General features: G+C 41.0%; 1 protein-coding gene across 8 annotated transcripts in view; it reads right to left on the reverse strand.

Annotated features, from left to right (window-relative positions):
* TNRC6A (trinucleotide repeat containing adaptor 6A) overlaps positions 1-21,450 on the reverse strand; it is a 178,794-nt gene that overhangs the window by 3,980 nt on the left and 153,364 nt on the right. For 2 of the 8 annotated variants that reach the window (XM_084642246.1, XM_084642243.1), the window contains 16 exons: positions 18,741-21,332; positions 17,630-17,794; positions 17,015-17,190; positions 16,590-16,670; positions 16,142-16,193; positions 13,821-13,963; positions 13,320-13,466; positions 13,006-13,143; positions 11,686-11,814; positions 11,507-11,584; positions 11,039-11,249; positions 6,683-6,814; positions 4,008-4,166; positions 3,479-3,619; positions 1,575-1,682; positions 112-330 (listed from right to left, as the gene is read on the reverse strand). In XM_084642246.1, the coding sequence (XP_084498372.1) occupies positions 112-330; positions 1,575-1,682; positions 3,479-3,619; positions 4,008-4,166; positions 6,683-6,814; positions 11,039-11,249; positions 11,507-11,584; positions 11,686-11,814; positions 13,006-13,143; positions 13,320-13,466; positions 13,821-13,963; positions 16,142-16,193; positions 16,590-16,670; positions 17,015-17,190; positions 17,630-17,794; positions 18,741-21,332 (4,671 nt within the window). Of the gene's footprint in view, positions 1-111; positions 334-1,574; positions 1,683-3,478; positions 3,620-4,007; positions 4,167-6,682; positions 6,815-11,038; positions 11,250-11,506; positions 11,585-11,685; positions 11,815-13,005; positions 13,144-13,319; positions 13,467-13,820; positions 13,964-16,141; positions 16,194-16,580; positions 16,671-17,014; positions 17,191-17,629; positions 17,795-18,740; positions 21,333-21,450 lie in introns of all 8 variants that reach the window. The other 6 variants (XM_084642248.1, XM_084642242.1, XM_084642247.1 and 3 more) reach the window with 4 other exon arrangements.

Consider the following 21,450-nt stretch of genomic DNA (forward strand, 5'->3'; position numbering starts at 1 on the left):
TTTCTTAGGAAATAGGAACGGATTTCTGTTCTTGGAGTGATATCTCTACAATGCTCGAGTTACATTTCTGATTGAAATCACAGCCCAGAAACTGCCTAGTTTAGCTCTTACCAGGGGTATATCTGGCATCAGAATTTCCCCATCCTCCACCCAAACGAAGGGAGTTATCCCATGTGGACAAAGGTGGTTTCTGGCCTGTCAGCCCTGGTGGTGGACGGGATGGAGCAGTGATGCTTTTAGGTGGCAAAGGGACCTTCCACAGCTCATGAGCCAGAGAGGTGTTAGCGACTGAACCAGGAGACCACGTTGATTTGGAATCACTGTTTCTGGCTACTAAAAGAAAGATGAAGAGCAATGACAGTTTTCATACAGGATTTAGTCATAACATTTCTAGGACTGCCAGTCACTACAAAGAATCATGCACTGGTACGAGATGCGAAGGGAAGCTGTGGTATTACCATCGCTAGCAATTCTCAGAGATGAGCCATAAACAGGCTTAGCAGAATTTGGTTTTTTGGAAGAATTCGATTTTTTATAATTTCAATGGATATCAACGTTTATTTTTAAGCATTTTTATATTTTATTCTATTTAAATTTTCAGTTTTGGAAAATTACAGGGTCAGAAAATTATTTAATGATAGTAATGTTCAAAAAGTTAAAAGCTTTATAACCATTAATACACATTGTCAGCATCATATGTCAAAAAAGAGACAATGTAAATAGCATTAAGTCAAACTAACAAGTTTTCACGCAGCATTTCTCTTACTACTTTCCATGTCTGCAGATTTCGATACAAGTATTTTTTTTGGGTCAGTTTGTGTCTGTGTGGAAAAATTAAAGTTTATTGGCATTTCCTAATAAAAATCCAAGCCTTCCAAGCCTAACTATAGAGAAATGGCTACTGATGAACTGGAGATGCTGTATGAATCTGTGAAACTTATTTTGAGGTAAATAGGAAACATTAACAAAAACGACCTTAGAGGTTCCATTCAATCCTTGTCTCTGTGGATCTGCACATATTTTGGGATGCTTTTCCTCACAGCATGTGACTAAGCGTTTATCCATTTTCCCATTTTCATAGACTAGCAAGCAGCCACTATAACTACACAGCTATTTCTCCTCCTCTCCAACACCTTTCTGCACGTTTATTGTATCGAACTGAATGTGGGGAACATAAACAGGTAGTTAGTTTATGCCACTGTCCACCACAAACCTCTCCCTTTTTAGTTTAATGATAAATATCTGAAATTCTTCCAAAACTTCATAGCTTAGATTAAGAGACAAGGAGTGAACCAAGGTCCCCTTGACGGTCAACCTGAACTTCATACTTCATGGGTATAAGATTGACTTGGCACTTGTGGAAGTATTTCAAAATTCATAAGGCGTCAGAATTCTGCTAAAAATTGCTCAATTAAAGTAAAACCAGAAGTCACCATCCTGGAAATTAGCGATGATGTCATTGAGAGGAAGCCTTCCTTATTACTTTTAATTACTATTCAGTGCTTCAGTGACCAGCGCAGAGGGCAGGCAAAGTGAGGGCGGGCTCTGAACTTTGAGCAATACAGAGACCTTACCTGAAGTGCTTTGTGCTGTACTGCTGAGGGAAACACTGTAGCTGGAGGCACGAATGGATGACCAGGCACTAGTTGAAGGCAGCGCGGTGTTCAAAGATGAGGATGACCCTATTAAAAACGTAAATTACACAAAAAATAGTCCTCTCAGTGAAAAGGCAACAAGAACGGAAGGCATGAATCATAAATCCAGGCACATGTGCCTTAATGTTGCCAGACTAGAGAATGTTGCCATTCCATTCAGCCCTCTCCCCCTAGTGAACAGAGTGGCAAGTGCTTTGAATACCCAAGCGCTCAGCACCTAGAAGTTACTGTAACAAGAAAATATAGTTCCATTACTATAACCACAGCTTGATATAGCCTTGGGATTGCAATGCTGCCAGGTTTTGCTTCCCCGCATGTTCAAATAATTGCTTCTCAGCGCCCTGTAAAGGGCTACTAGCATGTATAATTACTTGCTAGCATTCTCTCCATATTGTACTCCTGAGGGAATTCTGCACCAAAAAAATTAAAATTCTGCGCCACAAAATTAAAAATTATGCGCACAATATTTTAAAGTTCTGTAAAATTCTGCAAATTTTATTTGTCAATAAATAAATGTGACTCCAGCATGGCAGTGGGGACCACTGGCTGCACTGAGGTGGGAGATCACCTTGAAGCCCCCACATCCCCCAGTACAAAGACTCAACAGTGAGGCTGCACCTGACCTTGACACATCAGGTGCAGGTGGGCAGGCTCAACTCAGGAGAATCGACATGTGTGGGGATCCAGGTGTGGAGTGAGAGGTTTCTGCATGGGGCAATCTGGGTGCGGGCGGCTCAGTAGGGGATCTGGATGCACAGAGGCTTGTTGGGGTGTTCCGGGTGCAGGGACAATGGGATCTGCAGGGGATCCAGGTGAAGGTGGTTGAGGCGCTCAGGAGGGGTGTGTGGGTGTGGGGAGATGGGGCTCGGGGGGGCTCAGTGGGGTGGTCCGGGTGCTGGGGCTTGATGTGGTGGGGATCCAAGTGCAGCTGGTTGGGGATCAGTGGGGTGGGGGCTCATTGGAGGGGTCCAGGTGTAGGGTCATAGGGCTTGTCAGGGTGAGGGTTCAATTGGCCTGCTTACTGGGAGAGCCCCAGTTGCTCTTGAGAGGATGCTGCATGCCAGGCTCCCACTTTCCCCCACGATTCCCCTGTTCCCTTTTCTTCTCCACCCCCTGCCCTATTCCACTCCCCATTCCTTCCCCACTGCTTCTTCCTCCCCTCACCCCCCCTTCATAGAATTATAGAAGATTAGGGTTGTAAGAGACCTCAGGAGGTCATCTAGTCCAACCCCTTGCTCAAAGCAGCACTAACCTTCCCTCATTTCCCCCACCCCCACCATGGGCATTTACTGTTGAACAGAATAGAAAACAGGAAGGCTCCCAGCACACAGAAGGGGAGCCTGACTGGCACTAGGACCCAGGAGGTGGCATTCAGCTGCAGAATCAACTGAGCTGAGACACAGCCTCCTTCAGCTGGGCAGCTCTGCGCTGCCATGAGCGTGGCAGTGGCATGTAACCCCATGTTCCCCCCCCATGCCTTGCCTGTTTGGAGGGGGCAATCTCCCTCAAAAACTGCACCCAAGGTCACCTCTGTTCTTCCCCCACCAGCAGCTTCCCTTTGCTTCCCCGCTGTTTTCTGCAGGGAAACACAGGAAATTTGCAGTGGGTGGGGCATTTTCTGCAGTTGTGCAGTCCTGCAGAATCCCTCCAGGAGTAATATTGTTACCCTGCACCCAGAAACTCTGCTGCATCCACAGGATATTCTTCTAGCCATGAAACCTGTACTGTAACAAATGTTAAATGAAAATCTAGGGAAGTGGCAATCCTCATCCTTCAACAAAATGTCTCTCCAGGTAGTTGGATCGTGATCTACTTATACATACCACTGTTCCTGTCCCTGAGGTGGTCAACTTCCCGCACAGTATTAATTGAAAGATTGTTTATGACACTGCCAGGAGTGACGTAAGGGTCAGTTTCAGGGTCGATGTTTGGATAACCTTTCCATGGCTCACCAGGACGAAATTCTAGGAATAAAGATTGGGGGGGGGGGAGAGGGGGGAGAGAAGAAGCAGCTTGAGATATGAAGTTGGCTTATTTCCTTTTACAGGCAATTCCTGTCTAAGCCCTATAAACTCTTACTCATGACCTACATGCCCAAGTATCTAAGCTCCTAATTTATTCTCTCAATTTAATTCCCTCACTCCTACTTTTTTGCACCTCTGTCGCCAGGGCAAAATTTCCAAGCACGGGGAAGTTCCATATATGACAAAGTCATTGATAAGACAGACCTCAATAAGATCCCATTAAACGCATGGCCACAATGATTTTTACTTCTAATGCCTGACAAACACAGAACAAACATTACTGAATAGATACAAGGCACACAATGAGTTAATTAATGCCAAATTTTACCTGGTGGCCAGTTAACACTGCTAGAGCCATTAGGCGATTTGGCACGTGGCCAGCCATCTCCAACAGATCCAGGAGGACTGGCTGGTGAATTACTGCTGTTCAAAAAGTCATATGGAACAAATGGGGAATCTTCCAGCCTAAAACCACTTGAAATAGCACCTATTAAAGAAAACAGGATCATCAAATATTCTTCTCAACTGACCTCACAGAACCACAAACCTCATCCCTTGCATATGTGACATATTCATATCAAACACAGCTGAAAAGGTTTACTGGGTCAGATTTTAGTTCCCAATTGAGTCATTTCAAACTTGCAGTGGGCACAGTGTATTTAAGTCTGAGCAGTAGAAATGGAACATCTGCAATTTTTTTTCCTACTAAAAATGTGCTCCTGGTGATTTTCCAGGTCATGAGAAGCTGGTCATTAATAATCAGATCAATAATCTCAAACTCCTGGTGTTTTATCTGTTTGTAGTTCTTACTGACACAAAGACAGACATGGACATGGCAAGGTCTTCAGCACTCCAGTGTGGAAGTGAAGTGGCTGTTAAAACCATGGCTCTCAGTAGAGACTCTGTAGGTTCCCCTCTTTTACACTATTGAAGGTCTCATGAACTGCCCCATTAACTGGCACGAAGGAACTATTATTCACCACCACACTAAATAAAATGTAACACCCATATGCCAAAAGGAAACAACAGCTACCAGAAAATCTAAAGTTTGTAAATGAATATGAATTTTCAAATGAAATAGGAGAATCAGATTTTCTAGGTTACTGTGTGCTTCATCCCCAAAATGAAAATCTTTCTGGACTGAATTCTAATAGATTGTATCGGAGGTAACATGGTTCCTTACATATACTTATTACTAATACAAGCCCTGTAAATAACAAATGCAAATAATTAATTACAAAGTAGGTTAGTAGCAATGTATAGCAATTAGCTTAATACTACTCTGTATTTAAAGTATGTTGTCAAATCTAAGAAGAATTCAAATCCTGCATGTAAATCCATGAATAAGTCTATGGTCTAAAAGAGAAGAACCCCCCTTGATCCATTTGCAAAGTGCAAAGAGTACCTCTGCATACTCAGTCTCCAAAAAGCTGTGCTAACTATGTAGTAAATTCATTGACAAAGGTGTTTTGTGGGTTTTAGCTTTTTAAATAAACCTGCTGGCTAACAGCATCTGGCACAGAACAATGACAGAACTGACAGGGCAACTAAAATGTTAATCAGCTTTTTGATAATGCTCACAAAGGTGGGAGAACTCCAGGAAGCACTGGTTGTAGACCTCAATAAACCTTAAGTTATGTCACTGTCACTATTAGCAAACAAATGAACAGATATAATTGTCACCACAAAGTTATTTCTGAAGTAATGATAACTTCCCCGGATATATGCATCTTCTATAGGCCCACAGCAGGGTCAGAACCATCAGGTTTCTAACATTGAGGTAACTCTTGTTTCTTAATAAACTCAGGTAAGAGCAGCACATCTACTGGCATGTATAGATAATGATTAGCTTTCAGAACAAACAAGTGCAGTACCAGGATAACCCCACCAGATGTTTAGGGCAGTGAGGACTTTCCATAGTGTTAAAGCAGCTGACAAATCTAAACATACAACTAATGCAGCCCCAGAACTGAACTGCAATGAGAGACCATGTGAGGCATTTTATAAGTATTCATCTAGAGACTGTATGTCAAGTTTCAATCAGATGAGATTTCAGGTGATTTAAACATTGTTAAAATGCCAACTGAGTCTTGATTACAGAGTCACAGCACTGATTTGTGTTGTAGATTTGTTTGTTTGCTTATTCTAACATAGGGTATAGTAACCCTATTTTTCTACCCTTTACAAACACCCTGCATTTATATGTACATACACATTCTCAATCCAAACCTAAAAACAAAAGGTAAGACACGAAGACAAAGCATACATTTGTGGAGTTAATCCTATTGTAAACTATGATTAGATTGGTTTCAGAGTAACAGCCGTGTTAGTCTGTATTCGCAAAAAGAAAAGGAGGACTTGTGGCACCTTAGAGACTAACCAATTTATTAGAGCATAAGCTTTCGTGAGCTACAGCTCACTTCCTCAGATGCATATCGTGTTTCCACAATACAATCGCAGTTTCCACGATATGCATCTGAGGAAGTGAGCTGTAGCTCACGAAAGCTTATGCTCTAATAAATTGGTTAGTCTCTAAGGTGCCACAAGTACTCCTTTTCTTTTTATGATTAGATTAACACACTGGGTTGAGTTTCAAAAATTTTAAAAGCTGACGAAATGTAAGCCTTTGTTTTAAAATAAATAATGAAGTGTTCCAATCCAGATTAAGGTAGGAACTAGTATTCATGGCCACACTTTAAAAACAGGCCTTTTTTCCAGTTTCAATGAAGTTTTAAAAAAGTTATCCTTCCACGCATCAAAGCTAGTCACACATCAAAAGACGACTGGCTGGTGCTGAAGATACATAGCAAGTTTTAGTCTAAAACAACATTTTAGGACTAATAGAAATTCTGACAGAACATAACTACATGCAACCTTAGCAATGGGACCCCAGTATACTCCAAAACATAGGGAATGGACGTTTCATATGCACACAGACCTTGAAAAGTTTTGTCTGATTCGTATGTAACGTCAGTGTTCTCACTAACAATGTGTTTAACATACCATGTTTGCTGGAGTTTTGATCCAATGAGGTGTTAACAGAAATGCTGTCCACCGTTGTCCATTTCCTCAGTCGTGATTGCGGCTCCTTAATACTGCTCATATCCATGTTTACATTCAAGTTTGAGTTCATTCCTAGAAATACATTGGTTTATGAAATAGAGATACGATACTTTTTGTTTGCTAACTGCCATGGTTTTCCTAATTACCTTTTAAGACCACATTGCTTTGGTCTGCTTGGTTCATGCTTCCAATTCACTATGTTATATTTTAAATGCATTAGAGTACTGAACACAGTGAACTTACTACAGATATAAGCACAGCAGTGCAAGCACTGAGCTCTTGGCTGATGCCCTCATGCAAAAATGCAAGTGGAAGGAGCCAAAGATGAGATTATGAATTAGACCCATATGAACAATACACCCACACACAATATAAGTAGTAAACATTCAAAAAATGAAATACAGAATTTTTTTTCCCCCCTAATACTGGTCTCAGATCAGTATAAAAACTTTCAGTCACAAGCAAAGATATTTATTTCAAGTCTCCCTGAGTCCCAAAGGTAGTTTTTGGCGAATATCTTTGACCTTATCTGTGTAGCAAAGTAGTACTACTATTCGATGAAAAGTCACATTCTAAAGTTGCCATCTTAAGGGACATCTCACTGGGGTCCTATTCAGCAGAAATGATATCTGGGCTCCTCCAGCTGGCGTCTCGGTCCCGGGCCTGGCTGAGCTAGTCATAGGATACTTGGCAAGGAGATGCGCAGGCATCGCTGTTTTTTTGTTCACATTTATCCATTTGTCCACAAACAACATTAATCCTGATTCAATACGAAACAAAAACAACCCACTTCCCCCAACCCGTGCTCTTTGCACGTTCTATGGAAGCAGTCTGGATTTGGAGCTAGAGTATAAATGGGGCACAGTCTGCCAAACCAGAATCATGGAAACTATCTGAACTGCCACTGTAACATTCGTGTATGGGAACCCAGTACTTAGTACTCAAGCTTAATGAACACACTGTATCAACTCTGGCATTCTACACTCACTCCAGTTCCTTCAGGGTATGCTCTGGCAAAGTCACAGGGTGATAATCTGAACAGTGAAGAGACAGCAGCCAAAGGTAGTTTAAAGAGTCTGAAGGCGATCCTTCTGATGCTGAGTGAAGTGGCAGAGACCTCATGGTCCATTACAAAGTATAACTCTGGAAACTTAAGGGGCATTTTGCCATCAGATCTCTATTTACAGTTTGCTTCATTCCTGTAAATCCTGCACATGGACCATGGGGTACCATTTTCATATACAGCTAAAGAGTCACAGGATTTCATGATTCATTTTACTGGCCTACTCACTTTCACTAGGAACTAGTCAAAGTTATTTCACTAGGAAAAGTTAAAGTTTGATACTGCATTCTTTTCTCAGGCCAACTTTTGCTGCCCTATGTATGGTCTCCAAAGAGAGCCCACAAGTAGATGCTGATGCCAGACAGGCTACCACTACTCTGCAGCACCTTTTAGGGAGCTTCCCAGCAAATGTTTCACTAACTGATAGGTGAACAGATGCAACATCCAAGATTCTGCAAACGTCAGACAACCGTCAGATCTGAAACAGTAGAAAGGAGAATAAAAATACGCCAGTGCTTGACCCCTCTATCTTGGGTTCTTTGCAAAGCAGTTGTGGGAAACACAATTGGTGCTCATTTCACACCAGTGATCTCTGCACCCTTTGCTTCAGCTCCAAAGAAGCTAGTGCAGAGGAGTCCACTGAAGTCTCCACACAGGGTATGATGAGGATCAGAGACTGGAAAATGGCCACAGCCAGCTCATAAAGGGGGATTCCATCTTGTGTACAGGAAAGTCTGCATGGGCCAAGTCCCATTATTTGATCTATGTGCAATGGAGAATGAATTTCACCCTCAGTACATGATCAATCTGGACCTGACCTCAGCAAGTCATCATGTAAGCCACCGTACATATCTGAAATGCTCCCATGATCATGTTCTTGGGAAACGCATAGTATTTCTCTACAAAAGGAAGAAGATATATCCATAGCAGAGGAAATATTTTTAAGACTAATAGGATCAGGCTATGGGAGGGTGAGATATAGAAAAACTGAATTTCTACTGAAAAAGAGCCCTACCTTGACGCACACAGATTTAATTCACTTATCTACAGTGTAGGGAGAGGCTGTCCTGCTCTGAATGCCAAAAGAAGCCCCCTATAATGCTGCAAAAGTATAAGCAGGAAATATAGCAACCTTTAGGAAGAGGTTTCAGAGTAGCAGCCGTGTTAGTCTGTATTTGCAAAAAGAAAAGGAGGACTTGTGGCACCTTAGAGACTAACGAATTTATTTGAGCATAAGCTTTCGTGAGCTACAGCTCACTTCATCGGATGCATTCAGTGGAGATGAGAGTATCCAGTTTTGAGAGCTCATTCTTAATCTTTCCCTATTTTCTGTAGAGGATGTTGATCAGGTGGTTCCGCAGTTTCTTTGAGAGCACGTGGCACAAGCTATCAGCATAGTCTGTGTGGTATGTAGATTGTAATGGATTTTTTACCTTCAGTCCTTTTGGTATGATGTCCATCTGTTTGCATTTGGAAAGGAAGATGATGTCTGTCTGTATCTGTATGAGTTTTTTCATGAAGTTGATACATTTCCACTCCTTAAGGCTAAATTCAGTGCCTTGCATAATGACAGGTTTCAGAGTAGCAGCCGAATGCACTGCATGCATCCGATGAAGTGAGCTGTAGCTCTCAAAAGCTTACGCTCAAATAAATTTGTTAGTTTCTAAGGTGCCACAAGTACTCCTTTTCTTTAGGAAAAGAACTCTCCAATTTTGGTTCTTCCTCACACTGTAACACTACTGCAGTCTGCTGCTAGGGATTGCCACCATCTATCTTATTGACTCAGTTCTTCACTGATAAGTTTAGTTTGTTCCAGCAACCTAATATTCTTATGCTTTAACTTTCACTTGTGACCTGGATTCTCCTTCACTTTTGATTTTATAATTTATATAGTGTTAATTCAAAGTATCTCACAACAATTTTACACACACTATTGTCACCCACCAGGGACCTGGAGTTAACCCTGCAAGTGAAACACCGTCTGTTTAACAATGTACAGCAACATTACACAACAGTTTAAACCAAGGAGTGAAGAATGCTATATCCAGTTGAAACAGCAAGGGGAATTCAAGGTTGGCAAGATGTAATTACCCGATTTGGAATCTGGTAGGAGATCAGCATTATATATCCCTACTCTTGCAAGAAGTGCCATGGAATCGTTAATGACCACCAGTGGGCCACATATTTACATATCCTCTTAATTAGCTACCAAGAAGCTGGATCTGGACACCAACCAACAGCACCTATTAAGCAGCAGCTTAGGTTTCAGTCTGGCCACAAGCAAAGTGCCAGGGGGCTACATGCAGTGTAGCAGCATGGCCTGCACTAATCTACTTGCACCACATCATTCAATCTCTAAAGCAAGGGGATTTCGGCAGCAGAGTCTGTTAAAAAAATATTTTTTTTTCCTACAGAGTAGAACAACATGAATGCAAAGGAGACTAGCTCAACATAAGCAGCAGGACTAGAGAGATGTGCGAGCAAAGCAAACTGGGCAGGGAAGGAGGGAGAAACGGAATACCAATTTTAGGAAATATTAAAAAAGTAATTAGAAGGGACCTAAGGAAGGAAAAATATACAAGCCTGGAATTTCTGAAGTGGAAATTGGATAGAAGCCTGAAAGTGTAGAAAAAAGGGGAGAGAAAAAGGACATGATGTTTGCAATTATACAAAAGTTAATTTGTTTTGCCTACAGTGATAGAAGTATTCTGAGTTCAGAGCTAACGTTTTTTTATGTAATTAAAGCAGCTGGATAAAACTTTTACAAGTTAGCAAAATGGTATTTGCTATCTATGTAATTCCAAAACCAGGGAAGACATTTTAATAGCTAGAGAAATAAGACCTTTCATGTGGGTTCCTCACACGGATACTGGAGTCACAATTATGTACTTAGGATTTTATGTCAGCAGCTCTGGACCCGCAGGGTCAGAAAGACAAATACAAGGAGACAGACATTGCAAAGAACTGAAAGCATTTTGCACTGTAACACAGACTTATTCACTGTTGGAGATGGTATGAGTTTGATTGGCCAAATTCTTTCCTGAACAGAGACAACAGGATGAGTCCAATAGAAGAGGCTGCTGCTCTTCGTGACAGAGAAGCACTAACAGGATACAAAACAGGTTTGTTCCCAGAGGGGAAAAAGCCAAAGAAAAAGGTAAAAGGGAAGGTTGTGCATCCGGTGGCACACAAGCATCAGTTAACTGCACTAGACTAGCGATGGAGAAACTCACCTATAGGGAAGCTGCTGAATGCATTTATTGGTGATGGCCCTTTCTGCAGCTCAGGAGTAGCATGGGGTATGACATTCTCAAGGAAAGATTTCATGGCAGGCTGATGGAGTGGCTGCTGTTGAGATGGTGGAGTCTGCTGCTTCATTAACAGGTTTGGATCAAGCTGACGGGACTGTTGCATCATCTGTTGCTGCATACTAAGAGATCGACCCTTAACAAAAATCCACATCAGTCATGAAATAAATGGGGGGTGGAGGGGAATATCACATTTGGCAAGAGCAGATAAATACACTAATGCATTTTCCTTTGTATATTTTAGCTCAGCAAAATCCATCACTAAGGTTAAAGTGCATTCCATCCTGTGGTTCAAGCACCAGGAAAGTCTCACTTTCAACAAACAATTGCAACAAACAATTCTCTCAAGACAGTTTAAAAAAAATTTTTTTTAAAGCTTGTCTAAGATTGTACCTGCTGTTCCTGCTGTTGACGACCACTAGAAGGCATGCTTCTCTGATTCTGCGCTTTTTGCTGCTGAGCCAACAACCGCTAAGAAACAGAACGTTTTTATGAAGGGGCACAGTTCAGATAAAGTTTTTGATCAGATTTTAAAGTTTAAAAAAATAGAATGAGTAGGTTGTTTTGCTTACTTGTAACTGGGAGATCTGAGAAAGCTGGTTCAACTGGGATAGTTGGTTCAACATGGCTACCTGCTGTGGGCCAAAAAGTGGACTCAGGCCACCGTTGTTTGGTGCATACTTCAGTAAGGATACTGGAACCTGTAAAATGGGCCATATTATAGCATACGGGGTTTGACAGAACATGAACCATGACAATCTATAGTTGTACACTGGTAGATTGACAGTAACCTATGCAGTTAACCAAAAGTAAGATAGGCAGTTATACAGCACAACCATCAGGTCAACAAGAATTCAATGCTCTGAAAGTGTGAAATATGCTCCCCTATAAAAATAATTAGAAGATAAATATAGTAAAATATCAGACACAGACACTAGTAAACGCAAAAAAAGTAAAGTAAAACATTACATTTTCACAACGGAAGGCACAAAAGTCTGGAAAAGCATGATTTAGGGTTCCGACACCAATTTTAACTCAACTGTGTTGCAAACCCTGCTTGCTTAATGCTACGTACCGAAGAGAGATCTTAAGTTCAGGATCTAAGAAAAACAAACAGAAAAGACTACATATGTGCAATGCCACGGAGTAAGCAACACTGTCAGAGCTCTAAGTTGTAATTTTGATTGTGTGTGTAGCATTGGAACATGTAGGTTACTGCCCCCGACTTCTGATTTTGAAAGAAACATTAGTGGAACACAGATGGGTCTCTGTCACCAGGAACGGCATCCTATCCGAATGCTCTAGGAAGTGTGCACTCAGAACTTCACTTCAGAGACTCCTGTAATGCTGCACCAGTGCTTCTGTGGAGACCCTTCTACTCTCCACACAGGCAAGGAACTCGGGGTTCGGCTTCAGGACATCCTCTGTAACTGGGAGAGTATAGGTAGGGAGAAAAGCGCGCTTCGGAGAGTTAGCTACAGGGTGGGAGGATCCAGGTTAAAGTCAGGGATGCTGCTGTCAGCATTACAGGAAAATCAAGCACATGCAGGTCACATGTAACGTCCTGCCAATTTAAGGATGTTTCCTATGGCTTATTTTCAGCCTCGCATTTTCAGATATTTACAAATATTTTTAAACCGTTTTTCCCCAGATCCAGCAAAGATTGTGTTGTTCACTACGAACTGACTTTTTGGGTTGAGAGAAATGTTTATTATGCCATAAACCTCAGTAAATGAATGGATAGAATTTGCTCCAAATTGTAAGTAATTTTTCAACCGAGACCAAGTATAAACAGTTGTACTCCCCCACTGGAATGTTTTGGAAACTGTGGATGACTGACAGTAAGGGAATTCGGTCACGTTAACAACAGTGGGTGCTCTGTCTTGTATTACCTGAGGGGCGAGTAATGGAGGAGGCACTTGAGCACGTGAGTTAGGCTGGGAAGAATTAAGAGGTTGTGCTGGGGGCTGCTGCATGCTCCTGGGCTGTGCTGCTACGTTACCAACACCAAACACACTGGGATTGCCATTCTGGAAAGAGAAAGACGCATTCGTGATAATACCCCTCTTCTGCAGCTTCCCCCACCCCTATGTATTCAGAATTAGAATTTAATGGTATATCAGCCAAAACAGTAGTTGAGATGCTATTTCAAAGGAATAAAACGCTCTCATCAAGTAACATGCCAAGGATATGCACATGGCCTTACCTGTCTAACAGAATTCAAGTTTTGCATACCCAGCCCTGCTAGGGAGCCAAGGGCTTGGTTAGGTAGTGCACTATTTGAAGGGGGAAGCTTCATGTTTTGATTGGAAATAAACTGCATGTTTTGGGACTCGTCTGCTACAATGCCATCCTGATTGGACAGACAAACAGATGCGCAACAACCAGCCAGCAAGCAAGCAGAAGGGAGAAACCATTGCCAGGAACAGAAGGGAAGAGTCACATGACAGTCCAGCATCAACAGGAAACAGGCAGAAAACAAAAAAGACCAGATTAGTGTTATCTGCACTGCAAGTAGAAGAAGAGCGCTATATAAGTGCTTAGTATTGATAAATAAGTTAAAAGGACAAAACAAGTTTTACAGATTAAAAGTAAAGACCTAATTTATCTCTACACCTAGTACAGAAGCTATGGGACAAATGGATCATAGCTACAGACTGCTGTCTGAATTCACGTTCATCCGGGTTAGAGTTAATCTGTCACTAACCTTATCAAAATAAGGACTGCGATCCATGGAAGACTCTTTGGAAATCTGAGGACGAGAACCAGGGCCCTTTCCTACCACCCGATTGTAATCTCCAACGTTCAGGCCATGCTTATCCAACTCTATTCGTTTATCCTGTAATATTCCTAATAAGGTGAAGAAAGAAAGGCAATGAAGTTGAAGAGTCCAATTAGTTGCTCAAATACTTAATAAATAAGTATGTACTATTCTATCACTGCTCTAAACGAGGCACTACTGAATAAGATGTTTGAATGATTTTAAACACCATTTTTCTTGTTTTGCCTTACAGTGCAAAAAATACTATGACGACTGCTATACGAGATTGCCACAGGACTGATTAAACAGATTTTACTGGTCTTCAGACAAAACTGACGGCATTGTTTTTGTGGGGAACATGGCAAGTCTCACACAGTGTTTGAAGTTTGTATTTCCAGATGTTAACCATACATTCTTAATACTAGCAGTAAAAATTTTCCTGATTTGCAGTTACATTTACCATCTTCCTTCTATTTGGATGAGAAAATTCCATAAATCCTTTAACAAGTACTTCATTCAGTTACAAAAATCCTTTAAAGAAACAATAGATAAAAATTATTTAAGATATCTTATCTGCATATACTAGTGTCACACTGGATAATTAAACCAGAAAAATTTAAAAATCCAATTTACTTTTCAAAATTTAAGAGCGGCCAAACTGGGTCAGACCAAAGGTCCATCTAGCCCAGTATCCTGTTTTCCGACAGCGGCCACTGCCAGGTGCCCCAGAGGGAATGAACAGAACAGGTAATCATCAAGTGATCCATCCCCTGTTGAACATTCCCAGCTTCTGGCAAACAAACAGAGGCTAGGGACATCATCACTGCCCATTCTGGCTAATAACCATTGAGGGACCTATCCTCCATGAACTCATCTAATTCTTTTTAGAACCCTATTATAGTCTTGGCCTTCACAACACCCTCTAGCAATGAGTTCCACAGGTTGACTGTGTGTTGTGTAAAGAAATACTTCCTTATGCTTGTTTTAAACCTGCTGCCTATTAATTTCCTTTGGTGACCTCTAGTTCGTGTGTTATGGGGAGTAAATAACACTTCCTTATTTACTTTCTCCACACCAGTCATGATTTTATAGACCTCTCATATCCCTCCTCAGTCGTCTCTTTGCCAAGCTGAAAAGTCCCAGTCTTATTAATCTCTCATATGGAAGCTGTTCCATACCCCTAATCATTTTTGTTGCCCTTTTCTGAACTTTTTCCATTTCCATCACATTTTTTTTTTACATTAGGCGACCAGATCTGCATGCACTATGCAAGATGTGGGCGTACCATGGATTTACGTAGAGGCAACATGATATTTTCTGTCTTATTACCTATCCCTTTCCTAATGATTCCCAACATTGTTAGCCTTGGCCGCCACTGCATATTGCATGGATTTTTGTTTACATTTTGCCTTTTAGCTTATCCAATACAAATTACCTATTCAGTTTAATTCTCTCTCTCCTACTGCACCATGAAGGGGACTGTAAATTTCAAAAAAAATGACAACGCAATGATCTTAATAAAAATATTTATAATTTGTTTACAATTTTCCTTACACAATCTAGAGTAAGGACCAAAACTACCTGACCATGTGCAATTCTGAACAAATTCTGCTCATCTTTGAGATGCACTCACAGAATGGTCATCTTGTAACTAGTGGATACTGTTTTTTCCTCCACGAGAGACTTCTACTGTACACCTTTCATTTTCACTCATTATTCAAAGTAATTCTACTATGTTTATTTGCTAGAGAAATCACTCAAACTTACTATGAATAGACCAGTTCCACATAAACAGACTTTCATTAATAAGAGGTTACAGTAAAGATAAATATACTGTAAAATATCCTTAGCATGTAAGATTCTTTTATAGTTAATGAAAACCTCTGAACAGCTAAATTTGTTGTTTGTTTCTAAGAACAAACAAAATGCATTAGTGATTGATGCTGTATCAGAAATCTGTGTTTCCAATAGGAACGAAGTGGTTCCGGAGGCGGCCTAGGTAGGGTTTTAAACTCATAGTTAGGCTCCCATCATATAAACACTTATGCACATGCATAACTTTACCTTTGAGCAATTCCATTGCCAACACTGGGACTAATTACATATGTCAAGTTTCTCATGTGTGCAAACATTTACATAATCAGAACCTTAGTTTCTTTAGGGGAATGAGAACTTTATTTTTTAGTAACTCAGGAGAGGATGCAAACAAAAAGATGTGGAATACAGATTTGATAGTTAAACACAAGACTAATTTGCCTTATGCTTACCTCCAGACATGTCCATCTTATTGCTCGGTATGGTTTCTTCTGGTGATTCTCTCTGAAGTAATAAAATGAATCAGTTTAGTAAGAACCTTTTAAAAAAATTAAAACAGAGGAGATCCAGATACAGTGAGTATTTCATTCAACTCTGCAAGAAAGAATAATCAAACTTCTGACAAAGCAAGTGTGATTTTGCAAGCCTTTTTTTTCCTATTTTCCAATTTCTGTATCGATGAAGTACGACATTTTCAGACACAAAAAATATTGTACATGCTACTAGAATTAAAACTCAGTAATGTTTATAAGTTTTTCAAACAGGTGTTCTTATATTGAAGATCTGAACAGTAAAGGAAAGGAAAAAACAAATCAAAGAAGAAAGGAGTTAATCTAAATTTGAAAATGATTTAATTGAAACAAGGGTATTTATCAAGCTTGACAAACATACCATACTTACTGAAAAACTGAGATTTGTGAATTGCTTAATGAATGGATTTATCCATGTTTCATCTTGTTTATTTCCACCTTTCATTGTTCCCTTAAAAATAAAAGGGATTACTGTGATAGTTGAAACAGTCACCAGCACTTAGATTACATTGTAAGAAAGGATTAAATTAAAATGTAAACAAGGATTAAGCCTTCCTACATAATTGTACAACAGAGTTCAACGGGGTCCTTAATACTGACTGGGGCATTTAGAAGCTACTGTAATGCAAAAAAAAGCTAAACAAAAAAACCCCCACACCACACAAACTCCCCACACCTACACCTACCCACAAAATAGTTCCGGTGAGAGAGGATTTTAGGAATTACATCCATTTTCTGTCCCTCAGACTTCTCGCATTCTTAAATTCCAGCATCACCTCGTAAAGTCATAATTACCTTTGTAGGCATTTTTTTCATGTACGGTGGCCAATTCAAAGACGGGTTAACTTCTTGGGATGAACTGCTGTTCCACATTCCAATCTCTACATCATCTTCTTCCTCCCAGCTGGTCTGACGACTCCCTGGCAATGACATATCATCACCACACCAACCATCTTGCATAGATTTAGGCCCTGGGTGTAAAGATTTTTCAGTCATGAACTCCCTTTAATGCAAATACATCTTAAGGTTGCCAGACTATATTCAATTGTTATGTCAAACTATATTATTGTGAGAAACCTGATATTCTGCCATAATCTTGTGAATCCAGGGAGATCAAAGGCAACAGAAAAAGAAGTTAAAACAAACGTTGTTGGTTGACTTATGTCACTAGTTTAAAAAAAAGCTGCTAATTTCTCATTATTATTAAAAATACTAATGAAAGTAGAATTTATCTTCAGTACTTAAGATCTGAGAAAGTCACTAGCAAATTTACAGAGCCTACATCTACCTTTTGTATTTATGTAAATGTCAAGATACAAGGCTTTTATATTTGAATTCACAATCAAACTTCTTGGTCACTATTTCACACTTCACCACCTGCATACTCAAAGAAGCTACAAAAGCACATACCAGGTTTACTTGAAGCCTGCTGACCAACAGAAGCATTTCCCCAGCCAGACGTGACTGCTGCATCACTGATGGGCTCTCCCCAGCTCGTACCAGTATCCATGGGTTTACCCCAGGCGGACGTTCCATTATCTACAGTAGTGGCAGGAGTAGAAGGCTCTCCCCAACCTTTTTAAAGCAGGAGTTATTGGTGAGTTTAACAAGTCTTAAAACATTATGTAAAATGCTGAGGGGTTCTTTACACTCAAAATATAAGACAGCACAAATAACTAAAAGCAAGATAAATACACATTTTAAATCAAGTAAAATATTGCAGTTGTAAGATTTTTCATGAGGAAAAGACTAAATATAACACCAGTTCCATACATGAAGACATTACATTTTGATTACAGAGATTTCTCAAATGAGAAGACATTAAACGTCTAAAAACTACACTTCAAATTGAAGGCTTTCCTTTTTTGGATCAGATTCAAATGCAACTGAAAATTACTGGAAGGCAAATACTTTCTTAGATATACTGTGCAAGCTCAACTACCCTTTCCCTCAATCTATTAAGGTCAGAGCTCTTTTTCTGAAGTCCAATCCTGCTATAGCAATATAAAACTCCCAGTGCCTTCCCTCACCAAAAAGTGAACAGCAAAGTGCCCTCCTCACTGTTGGCAATAAAAACTCTGTATTAAGCACACAGGTGAAGTCTTGAGCCTGCACTGTACCTTGCAGACACCTCTTAACACCACTCTGTTTGCTATAGAGGCTTAAAGTTAATGTCACAGCTGAAGTTAATTAAAATCTGGAGCTACATACAAAGCAAAAGCGCTTCCCTTTCTGGATGTTGCTTTTTTATTAATTATTATTATTAAATTCTTCCTCTGCACCCTCAGCCACTTAAATGCAGGAGTAGCCTAGCCCTAACTATACCGCTCAAGTTCACTTTTTAAATTTCAGAAAGATTCCTTCAAATAAAATACAAGCACTGAAAACCTATTTGCACCGTTCTCAGTTCTCTGACAAAACTATTCCCTACCTTACAGAAGTTTCTAGTTTCAAACAAAGACCAGAGAAGTGTTTTATAATTGCCCAAGAAAACTCAGGTCTAGGCAAAAGGAAGTCTTACCGGAACCATTACTGCCCTCCTTGCTGGACATGGCACTCGAAGACAGTAGCTGCTGATGTGCCTGTGCTTGCTGGTCTGAACCGCTGCTGCCGTTTGGGACATTTTTATTCCACATATTCACATTTTTGTAGTTGTATTTGCTTGGATCACCCCAAGCAGAAGTTCCATCATCAATTTCCATTTTACGGCGTATTGATTCTGGGGATGGCTCCTCCCATCCTGTGGGTTCCTCTTCCTTCGCTGGACTTGGTATTGGTCCACCCAACCACCCAGAACCTGGTGGTTTATTTGTGGTAGATGGTGCTCCCCAAGATCCAACATCTTGCTGCTTGTTCCAGTCTGGGGAGTTGACTGGCTTTGACGAATCACCCCAACCTTGAGGCTGATTTGATCTGGGAGGTTCTCCCCAGCCCTGACTCGGATTAGACTTTGCAGGCTCATCCCATCCAGAAGCATTATTTGGGTTAGTATTACTACTTCCCCAAGTAACAGAATTTGATTTAGCAGACTCATTCCAACCAGATACTGATCGGTCACTGTCACTACCTCCTGAACTAGATTTCTTAGCCTCACCCCAATGGTTGCTTCTTGAATTTTCTCCCCAGCTGTCATTGGCAGAAATTGCCCAACCCTGGCTGGCTTTTTGTCCATCTACCCATCCCTGTTTGATCTTCTGTGCATCATTCCAAGACGACTTGTCCTCTTTGCCATTTACCCATATTTGATTGCTCTTAACCATTACTGTAGCAGCAGAATCCTCTTCCCACCCCCCTTGACTGTTTGAGCCTTTGGAGTCTCCCCACCTTGTAGCAGACTTTGGATCTCCCCACCCTGATATAGATGAGGTATCATTAACATTAGGGCTAGGTCTCTCCACACATCCCCCTGAGCTGGAAGTCTGTGTCACAGAGCCTCCCCAGGCCTCTGTCCCATTGTCAGTCTTTCTTTCACCTCTTGGCGATGTTTCAGTATCCCAGGCAGTGTTTTGTTTAATTGGAGTCTGTCCCCAACCAGTGTTGGAAAGGACACGTGGATCTAAGTCAGTTCTGCTCACTATGCTTTGGAGTAATGCATGCTGGTCAACTTTTCTTCTCTCTCGGTTCTGTCCTTCTGCAGTGACTTTATCATCATGGCATCCAGTGCTCTCTGTACTACCCTCGCTATCCCCAGTACCTGTTTTGGCCCATACATTGTTCTGCTCAGTTATCTGAGATGCAGCAGAATTCTGGCTATTAAGATCATCCTCTTCAGCAGATTTCCATCCATTTGTAAACTTCCTACTATTTCCATTTACGCTTTCATTGGAATGCTGATTGCTAGGCAGTTTATTCCATTCCCCATTTGAAATGCTAGTGCCAGTGTTTTGTGCAGCGTTGCCCCATCCTCTTCGACTTCCTCCAGAACTCACACCATTTGCGCTTCCCCATGGCATATTTTGGGAGTTGACTGTCCCTCCCTCCCATACCCCTCCTCCTTTATTCCCATTGATTTGAAAATTAGTGCTGCCAGGCCCATTGATGCCAGGCTGCGTTAGAGTTGCATTCACAGTGTCACTATTAGCTTGGCTGTTTGGGTCTGAACATTTGTCTCCAGAGTAATTAGAACCATAGGCAACCCACGTAGTACCATAAGATCCACCATTTTTTGCCTCACCATTGCTAAGATGAGAAGTGGAAGTGCCATTTGTAACTGGAGAGGCCTGAATCGGAGAATGATTCATTGTGCTCACACGCCAGGCCCCAGGCCCTGTATTATTAGGCAGTTCGTTAATCTGTACTGAACCAGCAGAGTTTGGTAAACTAGAGGTCATAAAGTTAGTAGTGTTATTTGGTCCATTCATTTCAGTGTTAAGGTTTTGAGGTTGTCCACTGAATGAAACCTTCCTTGTACCATTCACTTCAGAATCACAATTTTCCTGAAGGCTTGCCCAGGAACCATGGGCTGAACCACCCACTTTAGAGTTAATACTCTGATTGTTAGACTTCTGACCTATGGTACTGCACTGAATATTTGTGCCAGAATTACCACTCCCTACAGACCCTTTCAGGGCATGTCCATTGTTCTCCAATACAGGCCAGGCACCATGGTTGCCATTTGAATTCAAAGTGCTTGGATTTAACCCTCCATTTGATGAAGAGTTTATGGTGCCCCAAGCATTCATTCTATTGTTGCTACTTTCAGATTTGCTGTCAGGAGCATCCACAGAAACTTGACATGTGCTTATTATGGTTCCATGGGATATACCCCATGGCCCATTAATACTTCCATTGCCCACATTATTGCTGTTGCTACCAACCACAAACTTATTTTGAGAACCATGTCCAATGCCATTCCGAATGCTATCTTTTTCACCACCTGTGCTCCCTGAAGCCATTATAACAAGATTTCTCTCTGACCCAGAGCTAGAGGCGGAGTCAGTGTCCATACATTCTGAAGCCAACTCTGGGTCACTGCCTGTGATTGATGGCCATGCTTCTTTGTCAGAACCGTCTACGATAACTTTATCCCAGTTTGTGCTGGAGTCACTATTTGAAGAGACTGGTCCCCAGTGAGAATTTTCATAATGGGATCCTAGACCACTGTGGTTCAGATCTAAAAAGAAAAGGAAAACAAAAAAGTCCTTCTGTAAATTCAAGAATTTTACGACAGTTAACACACACACACACACACAAAATACAGTAGAACCTCAGAGTTACGAACACCAGAGTTA

This window comes from Lepidochelys olivacea (assembly GCF_965140295.1).
Source record: "Lepidochelys olivacea isolate rLepOli2 genome assembly, chromosome: 10".
Taxonomy (NCBI): Eukaryota; Metazoa; Chordata; order Testudines; family Cheloniidae; genus Lepidochelys; species Lepidochelys olivacea.